This window comes from Anabas testudineus, chromosome 7 (genome assembly GCF_900324465.2).
Source record: "Anabas testudineus chromosome 7, fAnaTes1.2, whole genome shotgun sequence".
NCBI classification, from domain to species: domain Eukaryota; kingdom Metazoa; phylum Chordata; class Actinopteri; order Anabantiformes; family Anabantidae; genus Anabas; species Anabas testudineus.
This window is the reverse complement of record NC_046616.1, coordinates 4,252,322-4,272,175: the sequence shown is the minus strand read 5'-3', so window position 1 is coordinate 4,272,175 and position 19,854 is coordinate 4,252,322. Positions and strand designations below refer to the sequence as shown.

General features: G+C 40.8%; 1 protein-coding gene across 2 annotated transcripts in view; it reads left to right on the top strand.

Moving 5' to 3' along the window:
* The first annotated feature begins 1,444 nt into the window (after positions 1–1,444).
* The window catches only part of bcl2l1 (BCL2 like 1), a 28,318-nt gene continuing 9,908 nt past the window's right edge, over positions 1,445–19,854 (top strand). The window contains exons 1-3 of one of the 2 annotated variants that reach the window (XM_026367296.1): positions 1,478–1,601; positions 2,445–2,809; positions 5,032–5,789. In XM_026367296.1, the coding sequence (XP_026223081.1) occupies positions 5,235–5,789 (555 nt within the window). In that variant the 5' untranslated portion in view covers positions 1,478–1,601; positions 2,445–2,809; positions 5,032–5,234. Of the gene's footprint in view, positions 1,602–2,444; positions 2,810–5,031; positions 5,790–19,854 lie in introns of both variants that reach the window. The other variant, XM_026367295.1, reaches the window with a different exon arrangement.

The following is a 19,854-nucleotide window of genomic DNA, read 5'->3' as shown; positions in this document are numbered from 1 at the left end:
ATTTTTGAGAAGCATTCCCTCTCTTGCAACTATGGATGTCTACTTTTCTTCCCTAAAGCTAGGGAACATATAAATATATATATATATATATATAGATATATACAATAAATGAAAAATGCAGACTGTAAAGTTTTCAATGTAAGATACATAGAAATGAAACTGCTATTCTGTTCTATACATAATATTGTGATGTAATCTTCCACGCATTTGGTGAAGTAATCAATAAACATGAATTCTGATCCACTCCAGTAATTAATAATTTTGCTCTAAAGAATAAGTTCACAATTTGTCAAGTCTGTCTTAAAACAGTACTCAGGTGTCCACATAAACACTGAAACACCTTTAGATTCATCCAGGAAATGCTTCTTATCTCAATGAAGGGGCAATAAAGTAAAAATATATTAGGTTTGTCTGAACACATAAGGCTTTAATGTTTGAAATTAGTGATAAGTTATGTTTGAAGTACACAGTCTCTCTTTTTTAAATATCCTTGCAAAGCAACTCAACAGGGAAGCTTTAGGAAGATTAAAACATTGCAGAGCATTAACTTGATTTAATTAACTCACACTCCTGATCCTCATATTAGCCTTACTTGCATATTTGTATATAATTTTGCATGGAACAAAAACATTTGGCCCCATCATTTCCATTTAAAGCACTTTCGTAAAGGTTCTCCTCACGATGAGTATGAACAACTTAATAGCATAAAGTGTTCATATTGGTCATTTTTATTAAATATAGTGATGATGTGGTCACATCAAAGATGTGTGGTATAAATAAATACCTATAACTACAGTCATGGTTTTACACTTCCAGGAATGTGGTGATGTGAATGCAGACTCATGAACATTAAGGCTGCTTAAAGATGCATCAACATCCCTTTTAACCGTGTTTAAAGTGAGAGGTGTATTTGTGTAAGTCGATGAGATCCCAGTGTCTCTCAGATCCCCACATGGTGGCACTGTGATCACACCAGTTGCCCGGAGCGCGCTGCGTTTTGGGGTAACAAAGGTTACCATAGCGACCTCTCGCATCCTTTGTTTAGGCTAACGTGAGGTACCTGACAGCTGCTACACGGACCCTTGTTAAGGAAATGCGATGTTATTAATACGTAAACCAGTAAGTAGATAGGCAAACAACGAGGGACGTGCCAGTTTCACCCACTGAACAGTTAATAGCTTAAATAATTCATAATGGGGGCTCACACGCGAGGCTCAAACTGTGTAAACTAGCTCACGTTTAGCCTGTGTGCTAGCGCTAACATTAGCTAACACCCGTCTTTGATGCTAGCCGGCTAGCGCTCGGGTCAAATCCCACACTCCGGCGAGAAAAGTCTAGAAAAGTCCATTCTCTTGGTTTTATATTTGTCACAGGCTCCACGCCGAATGAAGCTACCATGTCTCCGGCTGTGAACAGGCTGGTGCAGTTACGTAGGGAGCGTCGGCTGTGGGCGGATCTGTGGCAGCCAGTAGCGTTAGCTGCGCTAGATGGGCTCCGTCTACGCTATTAGCCAGGCAGGCTAGCAATGACGGATAGATTTATTCCAGCCGGGGTCTGGATTTTCAGCCACCAGACATGATTTTATGGAGACCACCTTACAAGTAAGAGTTTCTGATAAGTTCAGGAGTGTATTTCTAAGCCTGTTGCTATAGTGTTGGTGAATTTATGTGGAATAATATGGCAGTAAGGGTGGATTTTCCCCTGAATCCAGCTAAAAGGAAGGAGGTCGACAGATCTGGAAAAACGCCTGAGAATAAATTTGTTTCCTGCCAGCTTTTCCCGTCAAATGTAATTCTGCTTGATGCAAAGGGTTCTTGTAAACTGGATTAAACCATTTTACACATTAAGTCCACATTTCTAGGTGGACTGACTACGACTGTGCGACTATATAGGTTATGTGTCAGTGACAGCCATCTTCAGCAGCCACTTACAGTATCGTTACTACAGGCGGAGCTGTGTGTCTGTAATGCTTTGCTTAACTATTACTTTAGTAATGCATATTGCTGGTGTGGTGAAGTATATTTACAGCTGAAACAGTGGGTGGTGTTGCAGAGTGGCATTTTTTTTATGCGACGCGATTAAAGGTCTCAGCCCAGTGTTTATGACAGGAGAAGGGACTGGCTTGTGCTGCCTTCAGGAGCTCCTAATAAGCGTTCACCCGTTACTAAATTCAAGTTAAGTGTGATTTGCAAATGGCAGTGCCCAAAAGCATGTTGGCTAATTCAAGCAGTGGCGTATAGAGTTCATTTCACCTGCAGTGACAGGATAAAGGAGGGACCTGCATGGGTTTCATTGGGTGCTAGTGCACCAAACAAAAAAAAGCTGTGTGACAGATTCAATGTGAACAAAGATGAGACAAAAAAGAGAGAGAGCACCGGTTATGAACTAATAAAAATAAATGAATTGTCTTATTTACAACCAGTCCTTCTATTTTTTGCCTACAGGGCAAACCTCGGGTGATATTACTAGGTGGAGTTTTATGAAATGTGTGGTGCTGTGTTCAAGGCCCGTATAAAGGAGAATCCACATATGAACCAGTTATTCGGATCCCTCTGATGGCGTCTGTTACGTAATAGATGGGCTGGGCGTCTAAAGAGTTGAGGGGGCGACTACGAGAGGAATACGTGCAAACATACACTCCTTCACACAAAGTGGTGTCTCACACTGGTGGATTTTGACAGCTTTTGTACAGACAGAGCGACATACAGCTTGACAGATTTGGGACATTTTCACAGCGAGAAACTGTCAACAAACCGAGGATAACTTCATGTGATTTCTTCCCCCCCCCCCAACACACCTAACACAGCTGGTAAGACGCTCATGTTCGTCTTTCTATCTTGTAGAGTCTCCATATCAGAGATGACAGTCAAAATGTGATTTAACGTGTAATGTGGAGCTTTAAGTGACATCGATACCCACACAAAGCTGTGTGCAGCCTACAGAAGCAGCCACACAGCATCGTAAACCGTGGCTGGTTTATCTGGGAGTTACAGTCCAGATTCCACCATAATAAACACAGTCTGCTTCATTGGAGTTAATATTTGAGCGATGGTCATTACGTGAAATGTGGCGTTCAGGTGCTACATTTCGTTCCGACTCGCTGCTGCTCCTGTAGGAGTTGTGTGCTGTTTACATCAGTGCTGGTCTATTAAAACGCTGGCCACGTGTTGGGAGCTTGGGACCATGTGGCCATTGTAAACACTGCTGCCTTGTGGGGTTTTGATCTGCTGAAGCAGTTTCAGTTTCTTTGACGTCGAATTATATCCGACATAATTTGCTCAGCGTGTGTTTGTTAGAAGTTTTGGACTTTTATGTAACTACACTTTGCTTGTTTGGCCACCATCCAGTAGAGACCATTGTGCTGTTAATTATGTCTTATGTAATGTCACCAGCGCTATTTGCATTGTGCTTCCTTCCAACTGCCCATCACATTAATTATAAGTCCAACTACTTATCATTTTTAAAATGTCAATATTGTTATAGTAAAGGTCAGGCTCCCACATGATAACCACCAGGCAGTTTGGGATCATCAGCAGGTCATGTTCCTCCCACATCTTTTTGTGTCTGCACACACCAGTTCGGGATGGGGACATCCAGCATAGGATGAGGGAACGGCTTTGTCATTGGACTGCTCTCATATTTCTTTTGTTTGGGGATATAGGCCCACTTTAACTCAGTGTATTGGCTGCAGAATAGGGAAACTACATGTAGTAAGGTAAATATTTACTATACAAAATCTTAATAATGGTGTCAAAATATATTTTAAAAAGAAAAGCGTTTGTTTCTGTGGTTGCAGCGTATCATTTTATAGCAGTTAATCTTCTCATTTTCCAACTAATCAGTTAAAGATTTGGTCTGTTAAATGGTCAAAATAGCCCAAAATAAATGTTTTCACATACCTGACCAACTGTTCAAAACCCTGAGGTATTCTGTTTGCTATCATGTAAGACAGAGAAAGGCAGCAAATATTCACTAATGAGAAGCTGTAATCAGAAACAGCTTGGTATTTTTGCTTACAAATTGCTCATGGTAAAAAGAAAGGAATCAATATCTCCCTGTTTTTATGTTTAACATTTTAATTTATTTGTATTTGAAACACAGGAATGTTTTTTTTTATTAGTCATTTCACTGTTTCCTGTATTAGTCATGTCTCATACTGCATGTATGGTATCAGATATGGTAAACCACAGAATTTCCGATTTTGAGGTAATTTAAGAGCCCCCCCCCCCCCCCATTAGTTCACTGGACATAAAACAAATGAAACACTGATGACACAATTCATTCTCCATAAATGATCAAAGTCTGTACTTGAGAGGCAATGTAGCGGTAGCTAACATCTTCATTATGTATATATACTAATATAGTATAAACCTCACTAGTATAGTTGCTCATCCTTTGTTCACAGCTCCATACTAAAGCGGGGTATGTTAGACCAGCACTAAGCCCTGACCGGAGCAGTAGTGTGAGGCCATAAGGGTGAATGTTGCATTCAGATCAACCTCCAGCACAGATAATGAACCAAGAACTTGTTGGATGACTCAAATGTTGGCGAAAAGTCAGTTTTGTATGGCAACTCAAGGGCATGTCTAAGTGTGACTGGGACTGTGTGTGTGTGTGTGTGTGTGTCAGAGACAACCTGGATCTGAGACAAACAAGTTGTCTAAAGTTCAGACTGGAGATCATTGATTAGGAAACGGTGTTGTCTACGTGGACCTTCAAGACAGACTGTGCCTCTGATCTCTCCTCACCCTCCTCACACCGCACCTCCCTTTGTCTCTCATTTTCTCTCTCTCTCTCTCTCTCACTCACATACACACACACACACACACTATTGTCTCATTAATATCATTCCCATCTGTTCCATATGTAACAGCCCAATTAGAGAAATGCACTTTGACCTAACCTGTCCAAATTTTATTTTGAAAATCTGCAGCTATTCACATACACACACCCCTTTCTTACACACATATACAATCAGAGCATGCTTATAGACTGGCCAGACTTTGACCTTTCATTGTTATCTGTCCACAGGGCCTGAGCTGATTTGTCAGCCTTGTGTAGGTTTGGTTTTCACCCCCCAAGCATCCTCTGGATATCAGCTGACAATGGTGATCTGAACAGAAGGAGCGCAGAGAGAAATCCCAGCACAGTGTGTCTTTAACACAGCAAGGCTCGAACAAGCAAGGAGCAGAGAAGGACTGGAGAAAAAAGAAAAAAGCTAATTTAAACACAGAATGTCTCAAAACAGAGAACTGGTGGTTTTCTACATAACATATAAACTATCCCAGAGAAACTATCCTCTCAACCACTTGGGACTCAATGAGACTCCCAACAGGACTGATGGGGGGGAAGATGGGTTGAGTGAGGAACAGCGGATAGCAACGCACGCCAACGGGACTTTTAATGGTAGAAGTCCCGGGACCCCCCCAGCGTCCCCGCTGCGGCAACAACGGTTGCCATCAACGACGAGCCTGGATGCGGTGAAAGAGGCCCTCCGGGACTCGGCCAACGAGTTTGAGTTACGATACGCTCGAGCCTTCAGCGATCTGCACAACCAGCTGCATATCACGCCTGCCACAGCCTACCAAAGCTTCGAGAACGTCATGGATGAAGTGTTCCGGGACGGTGTCAACTGGGGCCGCATTGTAGGGCTTTTTGCGTTCGGTGGGGCGCTGTGCGTCGAGTGTGTGGAGAAGGAGATGAGTCAGCTGGTGGGAAGGATCGTAGAGTGGATGACAGTCTACCTGGACAACCACATTCAGCCCTGGATCCAAAGCCAAGGAGGATGGGTGAGTCTCACCCACATACTTACACAAGAAGAATGTGTTTGCCTGCAGTATAATGCTCTTTGGTTGTACATCTCCTTTCATATAAGGGTACTTTAACATTACAGGGTTTAATTATATAGGTAGTATAAGTTGGAAACAGACGTCAGCTGGGAAATGTGATTCTGGTAAAGTCTATGGATGCTAATGGTTTTTGTTAAAACAATGAGCAGTTCGGTTTTATGTTTTGTATCAGATATGGTGTTCTCTAGCAGCGATACTGTTTAGAGTGTTGATGTCTTGTACACATCATGTGACTGTTGGTGAGCTGTGTTTCTGAGCAGTGAGACTTGATTATCTGCCCTGGCTGAACTCCAGTGATACTGTCACTTGTGTTGAGTTGTACCTCACAAAGGAAAGAAAATCCACAGCATAGTTTTTAATTTAATCATACATGTTATGACTTTGCTTGTAGAGAGAGGCCCACATACCCACATCTCCACTATATTAGTCAGATTGTAAATGGCACCTGGGTGAGGTTGGCTCTGCAACCAGCGTAGAAGAAAAGACCTAAGATTAAGCATAAAGGAGGAGAAAAAAAAAAAAACAGCACAACGCATAAAAACCATCTGTGCTTAAAACAGTAAAAACAGCATGTTTGTGTGGTCAGCAGCTGGTTCAGCTGTTCTCTAATTGATCAGTAGCATGGAGCTCAATGAGCTGAATCGAAGTGGGAGCTTAACAGGCTACATCGGGGCTTTGTATCTCTCTACAGTCAGCCTGGGGATCGAAGTTCTCTCATCACAGGGTGGGATGAAGTCCAGGGCTTTTACAGATAGCTCTTTGTTTTACTCCGGTCAGTTGATTGGCTCTGTTTCTTTTTTCTCTTCTACTATCTGTGTGTTTTTTTCCTGCCATCCTTTCCCTTCTCTCTGTCCTCCCTTCTCTTACGTTCTTCATGAAGACACCTGCATACAGATGAAACCTGTGTTTGTGTGTGTTTTTTTTTTTGTGTCTGGGGTCAGCTAGACGGTGTGTGGTCCCAGTACTGACAATCCCAATGTGTGTCTGTGTGTCCATATGAACTCTTAAGGTCAGCTCTCTCCCTTTGTGCCAGCCATTTGATGGTATGAAAGCAAGCGAGAGCGAGGGGAGGGGCTGTTTATATTCACTCCAGGGCTGTATAACACCAGGTTGAAGGCAGATCCTATGGAAAATTACATTTCACTGGCTGGACAGCATAACTAGAAGAAAACCCAACCGGGTAGACCATGGATTTGCTGTTGTTTGAATTGCAGAGCTATATTTATTTGAATGTTGAAATAGACACAGGACTGCAGCCTGGTGATAACAGAGAGCTGAGGGGGCAAAGGACAGTGACATAATGGAAACAGGTGACAGGATATGATTTGTCATATTAAGGCTTTCCAGCAGACCAATGTTAGTAGTTTGTTTATTGGAAAGATGTCGTGGAGTCTGCCATACTAGCTCCCAGAGATCTGAAATACCATTCAATTTCGGGTGCTGATGTAAGTTTCATAACTCTGGGTATTGTTGATCTGTCCATCCAACACTTTGCTTATAGAAAAAAAAAAAAAAACTTTAGGCACATTCAGTGTGAAAATAGATCACCCACCAAAAGGTTAATGTAAATAGCTAATGTAATTTTTCACCCAGACGAATAATAAATATTTTGACTGTGACAGTTGTCACTCAAGTGCAAACAACACATCTGTCATGCATGGTTGATGTCATAGCATCAAAATGATCTACACACTCTCCCTCATACACATTAGCACAGTTGTACATACCGTGTTTGCATAGCAACATGATGGTCTAATAACATCCAACACACAGTAGCAGCTTGTGGTTAGTAGCTTGCATGCCGTGTAACCTAGAAGTGAATGACTACATCAGAAAAGTTGAATGGATCAGCGTGAACTGTCCTATGAAATGGTTTCACTTCTCCTATCAACTAATTATATTTTCCTGAGCACATGATGACACTTCCTTTGCTACTAAACTATTTGTACTTCACTTTTGTTTTTTTGATTCAATGGCCTGTGCTGGAGAAAGAGCATTGTCTTGATATGTCCCCTTTCGTCATTCAGAAGTTGGTAAACTCGCCACAGGGGTAGTCCCGCTTAGACTACAGAATAAAAACTTCAATAGGTGGTTTGCTGCTAGGTCCTAGCAGGTTTTTTTTTATCACTCATACTTTTTTTCTCTTTGTCACAGAATCTTTAATTTTTCTTTTTGTGGTTAGGCTGTTTAAAACCAACCTACACGTTCCTTGAAACATACCAGAGTCTCTCTGTAAACCCACAAGAGAGTTTGCTGTTGTTCTTTCTTTCTGTCTTTTATTTCCCTCCTTGTGTCTTCCTTCCTTCCCTCCCTCAACGCCTCCTCACACACACAGGGATGAAGCACAGAGCCGTTGGCAGATGTGGGAACCTGGGTATAGCTGTGAGGCAGGTGTGCCCTCAGTGTAAGCTGATGAAATATTAGTCTGCTCTTAGCAGCAACAAGGTCACTTTCTCTTTCAGTCAGCGATTGCTGTGTGTCGTGATCTTATTGTTGCTTCCCAAATTTTTAATTTTGCTGTCATGAGAATGGTGACAGAGATGATGGTGGACAACATCAGGAAATGGAGAGTTTATTTGTAGGTGGTACTAAGAATCTAAATTATGATGTCAGCCAGTCTTTTGAAACCAATTTTGAAATAAATATTTGTCATAATTTGTTTATTTGAGCTCAGGGGTGTTTCCCAGCAGTAGGGAATTTACAGTATATGTGGTTTTCTAAGCATTGTGTTCACAAACAACGGCCAACAGATTAGGTAGGCAGTCGTGTTTTTTCAGTATTACTGTTCATAAAAGCACAATGCTGCATAGATAGAACTAGCACAAATAGTTGATTATTCAGTTAGTAGATTAATAAACTCTTAATAGGGAAGAGTTTTATAATGAAATTATATTTTCATAAGCCAAATATAAATATTTTGTGCTCATTGTTGGATAAAACAAGCTATTTGGATGTGTCCAGAAGGCTTTGTGATATTACAGTGGTAATTGTTTTACAGTCCTCTAGGTTTTCAGTGTTGTACTACTACAATGATGCATAATGTCTCACTTAATCCACATGCGACATGCAAGACAACATACAAATAATTTAAAACGAACTGATGTTATACTTCAAATACAGTACAATGTTAAGGGTATTTCCCAAGCAACTTTCTCATGCCAAAGTATTCTGTAAACACAAAATACCATTGAAGTCAGTTATTTAATTCACCTTGATCTTATGCTTATGATGTAATAAAACATGGCTATTAAAAAAATCTATGTAAACATGGACTATTCTACTGGAAAACTATTGTTCTCACAGAGTGCTGTGAGTGGTGAAAGAGTAAATACTCTTGTACACAAATGAATCCAGTAAGACGGTCTTTTCAGCTGGTGAATAGTTGAGGTGACAGTTAAATATTGAAAAGTGAAAGGTATTTTGCTCAGCAGGACAAATCATGCTGTCATAAAAACTGATAAAGCCCCAGTCTAAATGATCCCACCGGAGCTTATTTTGGAGCCTCCACAGTCCAGGATGCTGAGATATTTGATGGTAACACGGGATGTGAGATAAATATGCTCAGCCAGATTCTCCCCCTACAGCCTGTGGTTTTAAAAGAAGCACAGGACTAAAGCCATATATTGTCAGATAATAAACCTCTTTGGCAGGCAGCAGCGGTAGAGACAGTGCCATCGACCTAATAATGCTGTTTCCAACAGAGCAGGCGATGGCAGTGATTACTCAGTGGAGATTGAGCTGCCTCAGGGTGGGGGTACAGGGTTATTACCAATTATAGATGAATAATATCACGACCTGCTACTTGGGGAAACAATGTTTTTTTTCCTCTGACAGACTAATAAAGGGTAAACTCATTTAGAAGAACCACGCTGCCACGGTCTGGGAAGCTTGGCTAGAGCTGGATGGGACGGCGGGGGAAGAAAAGAGACCATTAGCCCAGTTGTTCTGCTTTGTGCTGTCAACGGTCTCTGTAGGGTCAAGGAAAAGTTAACTACAAGAAAAATGTCCATGAGCAGTGAAGGTCTAACTATATTGCATGTTTTTTTATGACCACTGCTACTAATGTCTGTCTATGTTTATGTTTTTAGACCTCGTATGCTTAGCACTGACACTTAAATGTTGTTTTTATTCTAGACAACATATATGGATCTACACTACTTATCTGATGAGCAAGTACAGTATTTGTATCTAAATCTGATTTATCTTATTCTCTACCATTGTCCACAAATCATTAAAAACACACAAGTGGAGAGGGACCATGACTTTAGATGACATGTTCCTTCATTGCTATGAATGTACACACAGAAGCTTTTATTGACTCCATCCCAAATACTGTTGCTGAAAATATTCAGTACATCATAAAATGTGTTGTTTTTTTTTTTACATTGCTAAAAAAAGACCCTAATAAATTCTATGACTTCTTCTATTTATTTCTGCTTTGGCATGTTTGCTAGAAACTACTGTGCCCACTCAGCTGTTTTAAGTAAAATTACTAAGCATTTAAAAAATAGCTAAAATGTCACAATCAACATTTACAGTAGGAAACAATGAGAGAAGTGTTGAGAGACAGAATAACATATTGTTTGTTTTGGTGTCTTTGTGGAAGTTTGTGACAGTAACAATCCTATAGAAATTCTATTACGCTGTAATATTCTGTAAATGTTTGGTTTCTGGCCGCAAATTGGCGAGACACCAAGGCTGTAATTGAAGACCAATGGAGGGTAAGTCCATTGACTTGTTTTGACTTGGAAAACACCTGAGCTTCCTTTGTGCCATTCTCCTAGGCAGACTTATTTACTTTCTGCCCCCCCAACGCCCTCTCTCCTTTTCTTTTGCTGTAATTAACATGCACATAGGATAGGCAGTTAGATTCACTGAGTCGTCTGTCAAACTGCCCTATCGCAGAACAGCAGAAAATCTCACCCTTGGGACCTATCCAGCCCGCCTCCGTCTCTCTCTCTAGTCTCTACCCCTTCATCTTCTATACATCTCTCCTGCTGCTTTTCTCCCGTGTCCTTCCATCTCCTCTACGTGCACACCTCCCCCTGCCGCCAATTGATTTTTGTCCCTTATTTTTCTGTCTGTACCGACTCCCTTCCTTGTCTAATCATTTTTTAGCTTGTTTATTCTTCCTGTTTTCTCCCTCTTATCCATCCTTTTCTCTCCGTCCCAGCATACATCTAGCTGTCCAGACTCTTTCCTCGCTGAACATATTACAGAGCAGACATGCTACCACATGCCTTGCCGATGTAGCCATTATCCCAAATACCCATGTTTCAGGTCTTTCTATCCGTGTTTGTCAGTTTGTTGATTAAGAACACGTGCAAACACATCGCCCATCACATCGTCAAGAGTGATATTGATTCCCTCTGACTTGATCCCCGCACCTCCACCCACACTCGTGCGGCTGCCATCATCCCTTCATCCCTGTTTTACTCCCTCCCTATCTTACTCTATCTCTCCTCCTCCCTTTATTGCTAATGGCTCACGTGTAACCAATTAGGAGAGATGTTTTTGGAGATTTCTAAGGCTTGTTTTTAAGCACACTATTTTCCTCATCAAGCCAAAGTTTCTATTAATTGATTGTATGCTTGTTTGTAAAAACACACGTGACGCGAGATGCTTTCTCATAAATTTGAGCATTTTTATTTTATGGTGACGCGCTGCAGAGGGGAGTGGATGGCGCCAAGTCAGACTGGTCATGTGATTACCTCAAACAAAGGACCTGTAGCCACATACACACACACAGGAATTTGCTCTAGTGGCTTTTTAGTTATGCCCACAGGTGTGTTGTCGATTTGCAGACAAAACCATTGCTGAAAAGGACGATCTGATTTAAATGCGACTTTGTCATTGGCTCATTCTTTGACTTGTGACATACAAAAAGTCCACAATGCAGACAATGCTCCCGCAAACCCTTTTTGCATTGGATCAATGGTGGGGACTTTTGTTTGAGCGCCCTCACTAAACGCCTCTGTAGTGCGCAGCTCCATGCAGATTGATCTATAAGTGTTTTCATATGAATGTAGCTGCTCAACCGTGGATGCGTCTCTATTGTTTTTGATTGCATGTGTTAAACTCACGCATTAGTTTTTCATGATCTGCGAGATGAGACCGGCGTGCGTGTGTGTGTGTGTGTGTGTGTGTGTGTGTGTGTGTGTGTGTGTGTGTGTGTGTGTGTGTGTCTGTGTGTCTGTATGTGTATTCAATGGTGTGTGTCAAAGTCACAGCTTGAAAATAGCAGCAAACAGATTGTATGATTCACTTGCCGCCAGCTCCATGACAAGAACATCAGGGACATGTCACATGTTTTTAGGTGTGTGTTAGTTGTGTTTACGTATGACTGCATGTTTGTGTGAATATAGTGTCTTACTTGTCTGTATAGATTCTTGTTTGTCTTTAAGGAGAGGGACTTAATGACTTTTTTCCACAGGATCATCCAGTCTGAGTTTTGCTCTATTTAGATTTTGCAAACTGTTCAAAGGACATTAGAAACAGGGTGAGACATAAACATATGCACAACCAAATTTCCAATGTGGATAGATTTTAGTGTATTTAAGTGAAACTTTGCAATTAATTTATTGTTATTTGTAAAACTGTGTATTTTGCCTTGGAAACATGTAATCCAACACCAATATGACAGTCGGTGAACAACAGTAACAGCTGAAAGTGCAGACCTTTAAACAACATACAGCCTTTGTGTGTGTGTTTACGGCTTCTGTCAGAACATCATTTTGGTCATATGACAGAAAAGACCTGAAGCCCTGGAGCATTAACACACAGTTGAAAAACACACAGCAGTGAGGCATCAATATAGCCTCAAATGAATACATTTCTTTCTGCTTCTTCTTTCTCTTGTTTAGAATCGTACATGCTGGTATCACAGCAGCAAGTCATCCGTATGTTCCATACCCAGACACTATTTATGTATACAGAACAGATATCAAGCTGTGTAATAGAGGAGCCTGTGCGTCTGTACTCCCGGCACACTGCAGAGTATGGAGCTATTAGAGCGGCTTTGCCAGACTGGTAAGACTTCCACTGTAGTGCAGCATCAAGACAAGGGTAGAGAGGCAGATGCAGATGGCGAGAAAGTGAGACGGAGGGGAAGAGGAGGCTGGTGACTCAGCTAGATGAGGATGCAATATGCGGGTCAATAGGTTACACTGCATGTATGTATGGTGTAGTTTGGTTTGCGGGAGGTGTAAACATTTCTATATATGTAGCTCACACATTGTATGAACCAAACAGCTGTATGTTTGTGGAGCAGAGCAAAGACACTGCGCTCGGTTGCCTTCGTGCTGCTCCACTTCTCCAAGGCTTAGTAGTGAAATCAGGTCACAAGTGTCCTCCCCCCCTTTCTATCCTCATCCCCGTACTCGTCTCTCCTACTGTCTGCTTGTCCCCTCTTTTTTTTACCTCTTTGTGGAAACCCACATCCCTTTGCTTTCTCCTGTGACTGATTCTTAATTTTTTCGATCTTCTGTCTTTATCATGTAGCTGAGTGCAAAGCCCAAGCATCTGCCTGCATCCCTCTTCTCTCTGATTAAATTTCATTCCTCCCCATCCTTCTCTCTATACATCTCTTCTCTCTTCTCTTTTCTCTCTATGCTCATATCTTTGATCAGATTATGAGGCATATCATGGGATTAATGTGTCTCATGGCATGTATTAAAGTGGGAGAGCTGAGGGATGGATAGAGAGCTGATGAGTATTTCATGGTAATACGGCACCCAATCTCATATAGCACAACCACTAAATGATGATAAAGAGCATCAAGGCCATCATTGTTATATTCATCATAGGCTTGTTTGAGTAGAATAAAGATATTCATCTCTTGCTGAAGTGATTCTGGGGAATTGGTTTCTTTCATGTTGTCAAACTTTCCCAAAATGTACAGTAAGCAACGGCAAGTGCAGTGTCAAGGAAATCTATCACTGCTGCTACTTTCTCTTCTCCCCACATAGTTTTGTCCTCATGGGTTTTTACCTCTTTCAGTTTCCAGACTTTTTCGTCAGCTTTTTTCCCTGCAGTCTGTTTCACCCTTGTTCTTTTGTTCTGGTTGCCTTTAATTTTTCTTTCCTGTTCTGTCTCACTCCCGTCAAGCCGTCTTTCTGTCATTCATATTGTCCTTGTCTTTCTGTTTCCTTACACAAATTCCCTCTTCCAGACAGATGGCAGGTCTTGGGGTCATGGTGAGGTGTCTGGGTGGGGTAATGGCCTACAGGGTGGAGGGTTATACTGCTGAAGACATCCAGTAACAGAGAATGTCTGTACTCTCTCTTGAGCTACCTTTGTCTATTCTCCTTCTCTGTTTCACGCTTTCCTAAACATGTCCTCTCTCTGCCAGGCGCACGCACAGTCCTGAGTCCTTGGCCGTCCTGCTGTGTCTCAGCAGTATATACAGTATGCATGTGTGTCTGTGCTTGCTGACAGAATGGGGTTTTATGGGGAGAGACTGCCCCCAGAGTGGGACGGGGAACAGATTGGAGTCTGAGCCTCCATGTCCTGACTCATTAATCTCCTCTTTAATTCATGCCCTCACCGCCGGCTCAACACGTGCACACACAGACACAGAGCCTGTTCCAAAGTCCAAAAGGAGACGAAAGTGTACATGTAGACACACTAATGCTGGCACAAACAACACAAAGTGTCATCACTGAGGGGAGGTTTAATGATTCAATTTCCTCGTTTTTCACGTTTCATTCCTACTGCTTGGACATGATCCATTACACTTCAAACCAGCTCTGTAGTTCCCTCGATACTGCCTTCTCAATGCTGGCATTGATCTTCTGCTTTGGCTGGTAATGAGCAAGCCAAGAATGTGACATTAACAAGAATGTGAAATAGCCAAAAGAGTAATGGATGGTAACCTGCCATGCAGGTTACTGATGTGCTGTTCAGCTGGTCATCCTTGTTCATGAAAGTCCTGCTCTCTGGCTGAACTCCATTTTTCCATAAAGGTCAAGCAGAAGAAGAACTAAGAAAGGTTGTTATTACCACAGTTATATCACACCACTTTCTCTCAGACTCTGCCACTTGCTCCTTAACTTGTCTCAAAGTGATGGTTTTGTGCATGGAACTGCTGCCTGTCAGTTCGTGATATAAAATGTCATATTCCTTACTCTTAGCAGTGCATCAGAGAAATAAGTAGACAGGAAACTCATCCAGTAAAAAAAAGAATCAGATTTATTCAAGTGAACACTTGAATGTAAAGCATCTATGTAGGCAATAGAAGAACAAAAACAGCCATATGAAACATGCACATTTTAAGCATCACGATTCGAATGGGTACACCCATCTTCAGGGATCAGCAAGTGTAATAGGTATTTTTCATATTTTACCCTCACTGTGTGTGTATTTCTTCTTTTGCTTGAGCAGTCTGTCTTTTTGGATTGGACCTGATCTCCATTTCTTTGTGTTTTGCCTGCGTTTTTGCCCTTCTGAGTATTATCCAGCGTCTGCTCTTGTCACTTGCTCAAGTAGAACCCATTAACTGTGAGTTCTCCTCCTACTAAAAGAGCATCAGCTTAATGGCTGAGTTTTAAGATCTGGCTGTGCTGTGGGTTACTCTCCTCAGAACTGAGCTCTGCAGTAGCTCCCTCCTATTCTGATCATATGGCATGTTTGGCTGCCAGCCTGACTCCCTTACTCCTGAAAATGCCTTGACAAATATGATAAGGATGAAAAAGCGACGGAAGCCTTGAGGAGGAGCAGGAAGAGTTGGAACTCGTGCAGACGATGGGGACATTGATAAGAAGGGAAGAACAGGCCTTCACATTGTATTTCCTAGCTTGCCACAAATTTCATGCTGTAAAAATTATCATGCAACCACTAGGCCATGAAATGTATTATAATAAAGAATACAGTGGTTAATTAATTATATTATAATTTGATCACACTTGTTGTAAGGATCAAGGTTATGAGGTCATGCTGCTTTATACCTCTGAGAAAAGTGCTTTATTATGATGTTAAACCAAAGTTAAAATGCATATTGCAGCTTAACAACCACAGTAAATCAGCATGTAAAAACCAGATTTAAAAAAAAATATATATCTACATGCTTTATATAAGTTATATACTCCCCCCAAAAAAGACAACCAGGAACAGATTAGGAAAAATGGTTGAGATATAACACCTGTGTGCATTGAAGCAGTTTGTCAGATGTCACTGTCATTTGGTTCTAGTTTCAACATTTTATAGTAAGCTCCATGCAGCCTTGGAAACTAAGCTAGCTCTGTTACTCCTCCAGTTAGGAAAACTAGAATCTGTTCATGTAGTTTGTGCAACATACCACATTCAGCAAGAAATGTGTTTACAGAGTAAAATTTGTGAGACTATAGTTTAACTCATCCAACTTATTTCTTACTTACAGTATGCTGTGGCAGAGTGAGTCCATTTAAGACTTATGGTAAAGAAAAGCTGGTATTTGCCAGAAGTGACCTCCCATGATGTTCTAAAATATCAAGAACATTCAAAGAAAATAAATGCAACGTCATTCAGCATGGCATTTAGGTTATGACTGTGATGCAGTCTGTCTTCCTGCATAGTTTGTCTTGGCTTTGGAAGTCAATCTGCTGTTTCTCTTTATCTTGCTGAGTCACTAACTGTGATCCTGTGATCTGCATAAGACGATGTGAGGCAGAGGTTATAGCACATAAATCACTTACTGTACTGGCAATCTTACACACACTTTCAGCTTATATACGTTTGGGAAATTTAGTATATGTAGGTGCAGAAGTTGGGTATCAGTGAGTTAATGTTTCTGTGTGTGAGAGACCAGAGCAAATTAGGTCACAAAAAGCTAAAGGAATAAGCGCTTTTGTAAGGGTCACAGGAGGGACAGTGAGCTTAAGATCACCATCGCCAGATGACATCATCGCAATATCATATTACATGTATTACCGTGTAAACAGTTTTACATCAGTGACCTTACGCAATGTACAAAAACACATGATGTGTTGTGTTCCACGCTGTACTCTGGGCCCAGGAACGCTGCACTGTGCACTGTGTGTAAGTGTGTTTGTGCACAAAGGCCGTGCAGCTTTTGTGCGGACTCATCCCAAGTGTTGAAACTCACAGGAAGTGTTGCTCTGTTTCAGCCAGCACCAGTAACATTTTTTAAATGAGCTAGCTCCTTCTGCTTTTGACACTTGACAACCATCAGGCTTTGGGTTACTCGCTTACTGTGAACTCTAAAACTGTGATCTTGTTTTCCTTTTTTTTTTTACCTCAGCATGTGTTTAGATCCTTCTCACGATTTGATTTCTGATCCATTTTGTTGACCGTTTCCCCGAGTGAGTGGTTGTCAGTTAGTGTAGCACACAGGTACAAAGGAACCACTTTTCTAAAATAGTGTCTTCAGATCCAAACAGCCTTGTCAAAGATGTGGAAATACACATGATGTTTTGTCTACAGAATGATATAAAAGTTGGTCAGTCGCCGCTAGTTGGAAATCTGCATAAGGAAGCCAAACAATGGTAGCCTGTGAGAATAGGGAATAAAGAGGCGAGCATGTAAGTGAATAAGATAGTGATGAAGCTTGAAAAAGCAAAAGTCTAGAGAGATATAAAAAGTTGCTGGATTGTAAAAATCCACAGTATATTCTAAAAGTGCTGATGCACTAGAAATGGAAATGACCAAATGAAGAAGTCATGTGGACGGCCAGTAAATAATTTGAGTTGAATCGATCAGTGCAGTCATAAAGTACACTTTGCACTGTACACTAAGGCATGAATACTCTCCAGTATGCTGGCATGTTTGTTTGTTTTTTGTTTTTTATCAATGATTAAAGGACACTTTGAGGCCATAAACTCAGAGGATTCACCACAAGATATAAAATCCTGAGTTTGGCCTGGAGTTTAGTATTCATAACCTAGAAGGGTTAGAATAGTAATAGAGCAGAGTCCTGCTGCATGGAAGGACGGAAAAATCAACCTCTATTAAAAGCATTAAAAGAGGAAACTGTGGAGAAAGTAGCTCGTGATCCAAAGCAACTGTGGTGGTTCTGTTAAGAGTTTTCATGGTGAAGAGGTGAAAAGGTTTTGACTGTCTGAGTCAGCCACTTGATATCTATCTGACTAAGCTGCATTTTATTTTTAAGATAAGAAAAGATAAGATTATCAACACCTTATTGATCCCTAATGCATGTGACACAGCAGGGGAGTAAAACTGAAATTAAAATGTTAAAAACAAAAGAACTAGGCTAGAATTAATATAGAATACAGTAAGAAAAATATAGTATGGATCGATAGTGTAATAATAATAATAATATGTAATTGGTAAAAAGTTTTGAGATCATAAGAGGCAAAAACAAAAAAGTTGAGAAAGCTGCGCCTCTCCCCTGTTCCACACCTCCGCCTCCTCAGCCCCTGGTGGCTGTCAGGTCTTCTGGATGGTTTATGTTGGATTTCAGGTGCCCCTCCTTTGATCAGACCTGCATTTTTGCAAGGCTAATAGCTAAATGCCAATAGCAGGCTATCTGTTGCAATAAGTCCTCTCACAAACGCCACACAGGTCACAAAGATCCCAGAAAGTTCACTTCTGCCATCACCTTAGAAAAGCACACAACATAAGTTGAAAGAAGATAGCGAACATAACTAACAAAAACTAACAAAAACAACACAGAGTTTTTTATTTCTTTAAAAAAAAAAACTTTTTATTATTCTTATCAGTACTCAACATCCAATTGAAAAATGCCACCGTTATTGATTTTAGTTTTTCTTTCCCACGGTGCCAGGCTCCCCACAGAACAGGACCTCCTGTAACTTTCCGCTTTACTTTGTGTGGTCATTTCTCTCCTTGGATGGGACTGGTTCAGGGCTGGTTGAACTGGATTGTTTTGTGAAGTCATTGCTATTCAGAGGGAGTGTTGCACACATACTCAAAGAGGCGAGTGTGAGAGTACATGCATGTGTCTTTTTGTCGGGCTTCTGTTAGTACAGAACATTACAGTTAGTGACGCTGAAGTCTCTGAACTTTTCCGTGCATGTAGCCTGTGTGGTCAGAACATCATGTGCTCTTTGGGTTGCTAGAAAGCACTCCTTGCCTAAAGAAATCGATAAGACAAAGAGGAACTTTAAAACTTTTTAAAAGAAACTTGTTGCACTGTTATGTTGAGAATTGTCTTTAGTTGTACAACTGAACTTCAATTTTCAGAACAAAGTTAATCACAAACATGCTAGTGCTGTGCCTGATGTTTTCAATTGAACAGTTACAATCTTATGGTGCATATAATGTCACTAAGATGTCTTCTTCCCTTTGATACTAGATAGTTTTTATAATTATATTTTTATTGCAGTGCTCAACACAACAATGATATTATCAGCCACAATAAGTTTGAGCTAAAAGTAGAAAAGTGTCGGGATATGATTTATCTTTTACACAATGAACATCTTATAAAGATCTTATTTTACATACACACACATGGATATTGTGGAGAAATCCATCAAATACAAAATTAGGCAAGTGTTTCATGTGCTACTATAAGAGGATTTTAATGCATTCAGTGAAGTAGTACACATTTCCTTGCTGAAAAAAGACCCTGGACCTGTGTCAATCCACACTTCCTTCTTTAATGAGCAACTCACAAAACCTGGCTTGGATCTGGACAAATATTGCACTTCTACAAACTCCAAGAGCACACGGTAAAATTCCAGCTATCACAACATTGCTTGGCTCAGGTTTGTTTTCAGTAGGTAATCCAGTATCAGTAGAATTAGTTTCGCTCCTCACATCATTGCATCACTTTGGTCCCAAATCTTTTTATGATCTGTAGTTTTCTGTTGACCTTTGTATTGGTTGACATATACAACAAATCCATAGCTCTAGCCTTGCAGTGTAGTGTAAATTAAGGATGTTTGTGTAAGTGTTTATCTGTGTAAGCATTTTACCATTCACTTGAAATACTTTATTTAGAGTTTGTCAGCACACAGTTTCTGAAATAATTAAAGAAATAAACAGATGTTTCTGCATTTGCTCATACATCCTGACAAAGTGACAATGT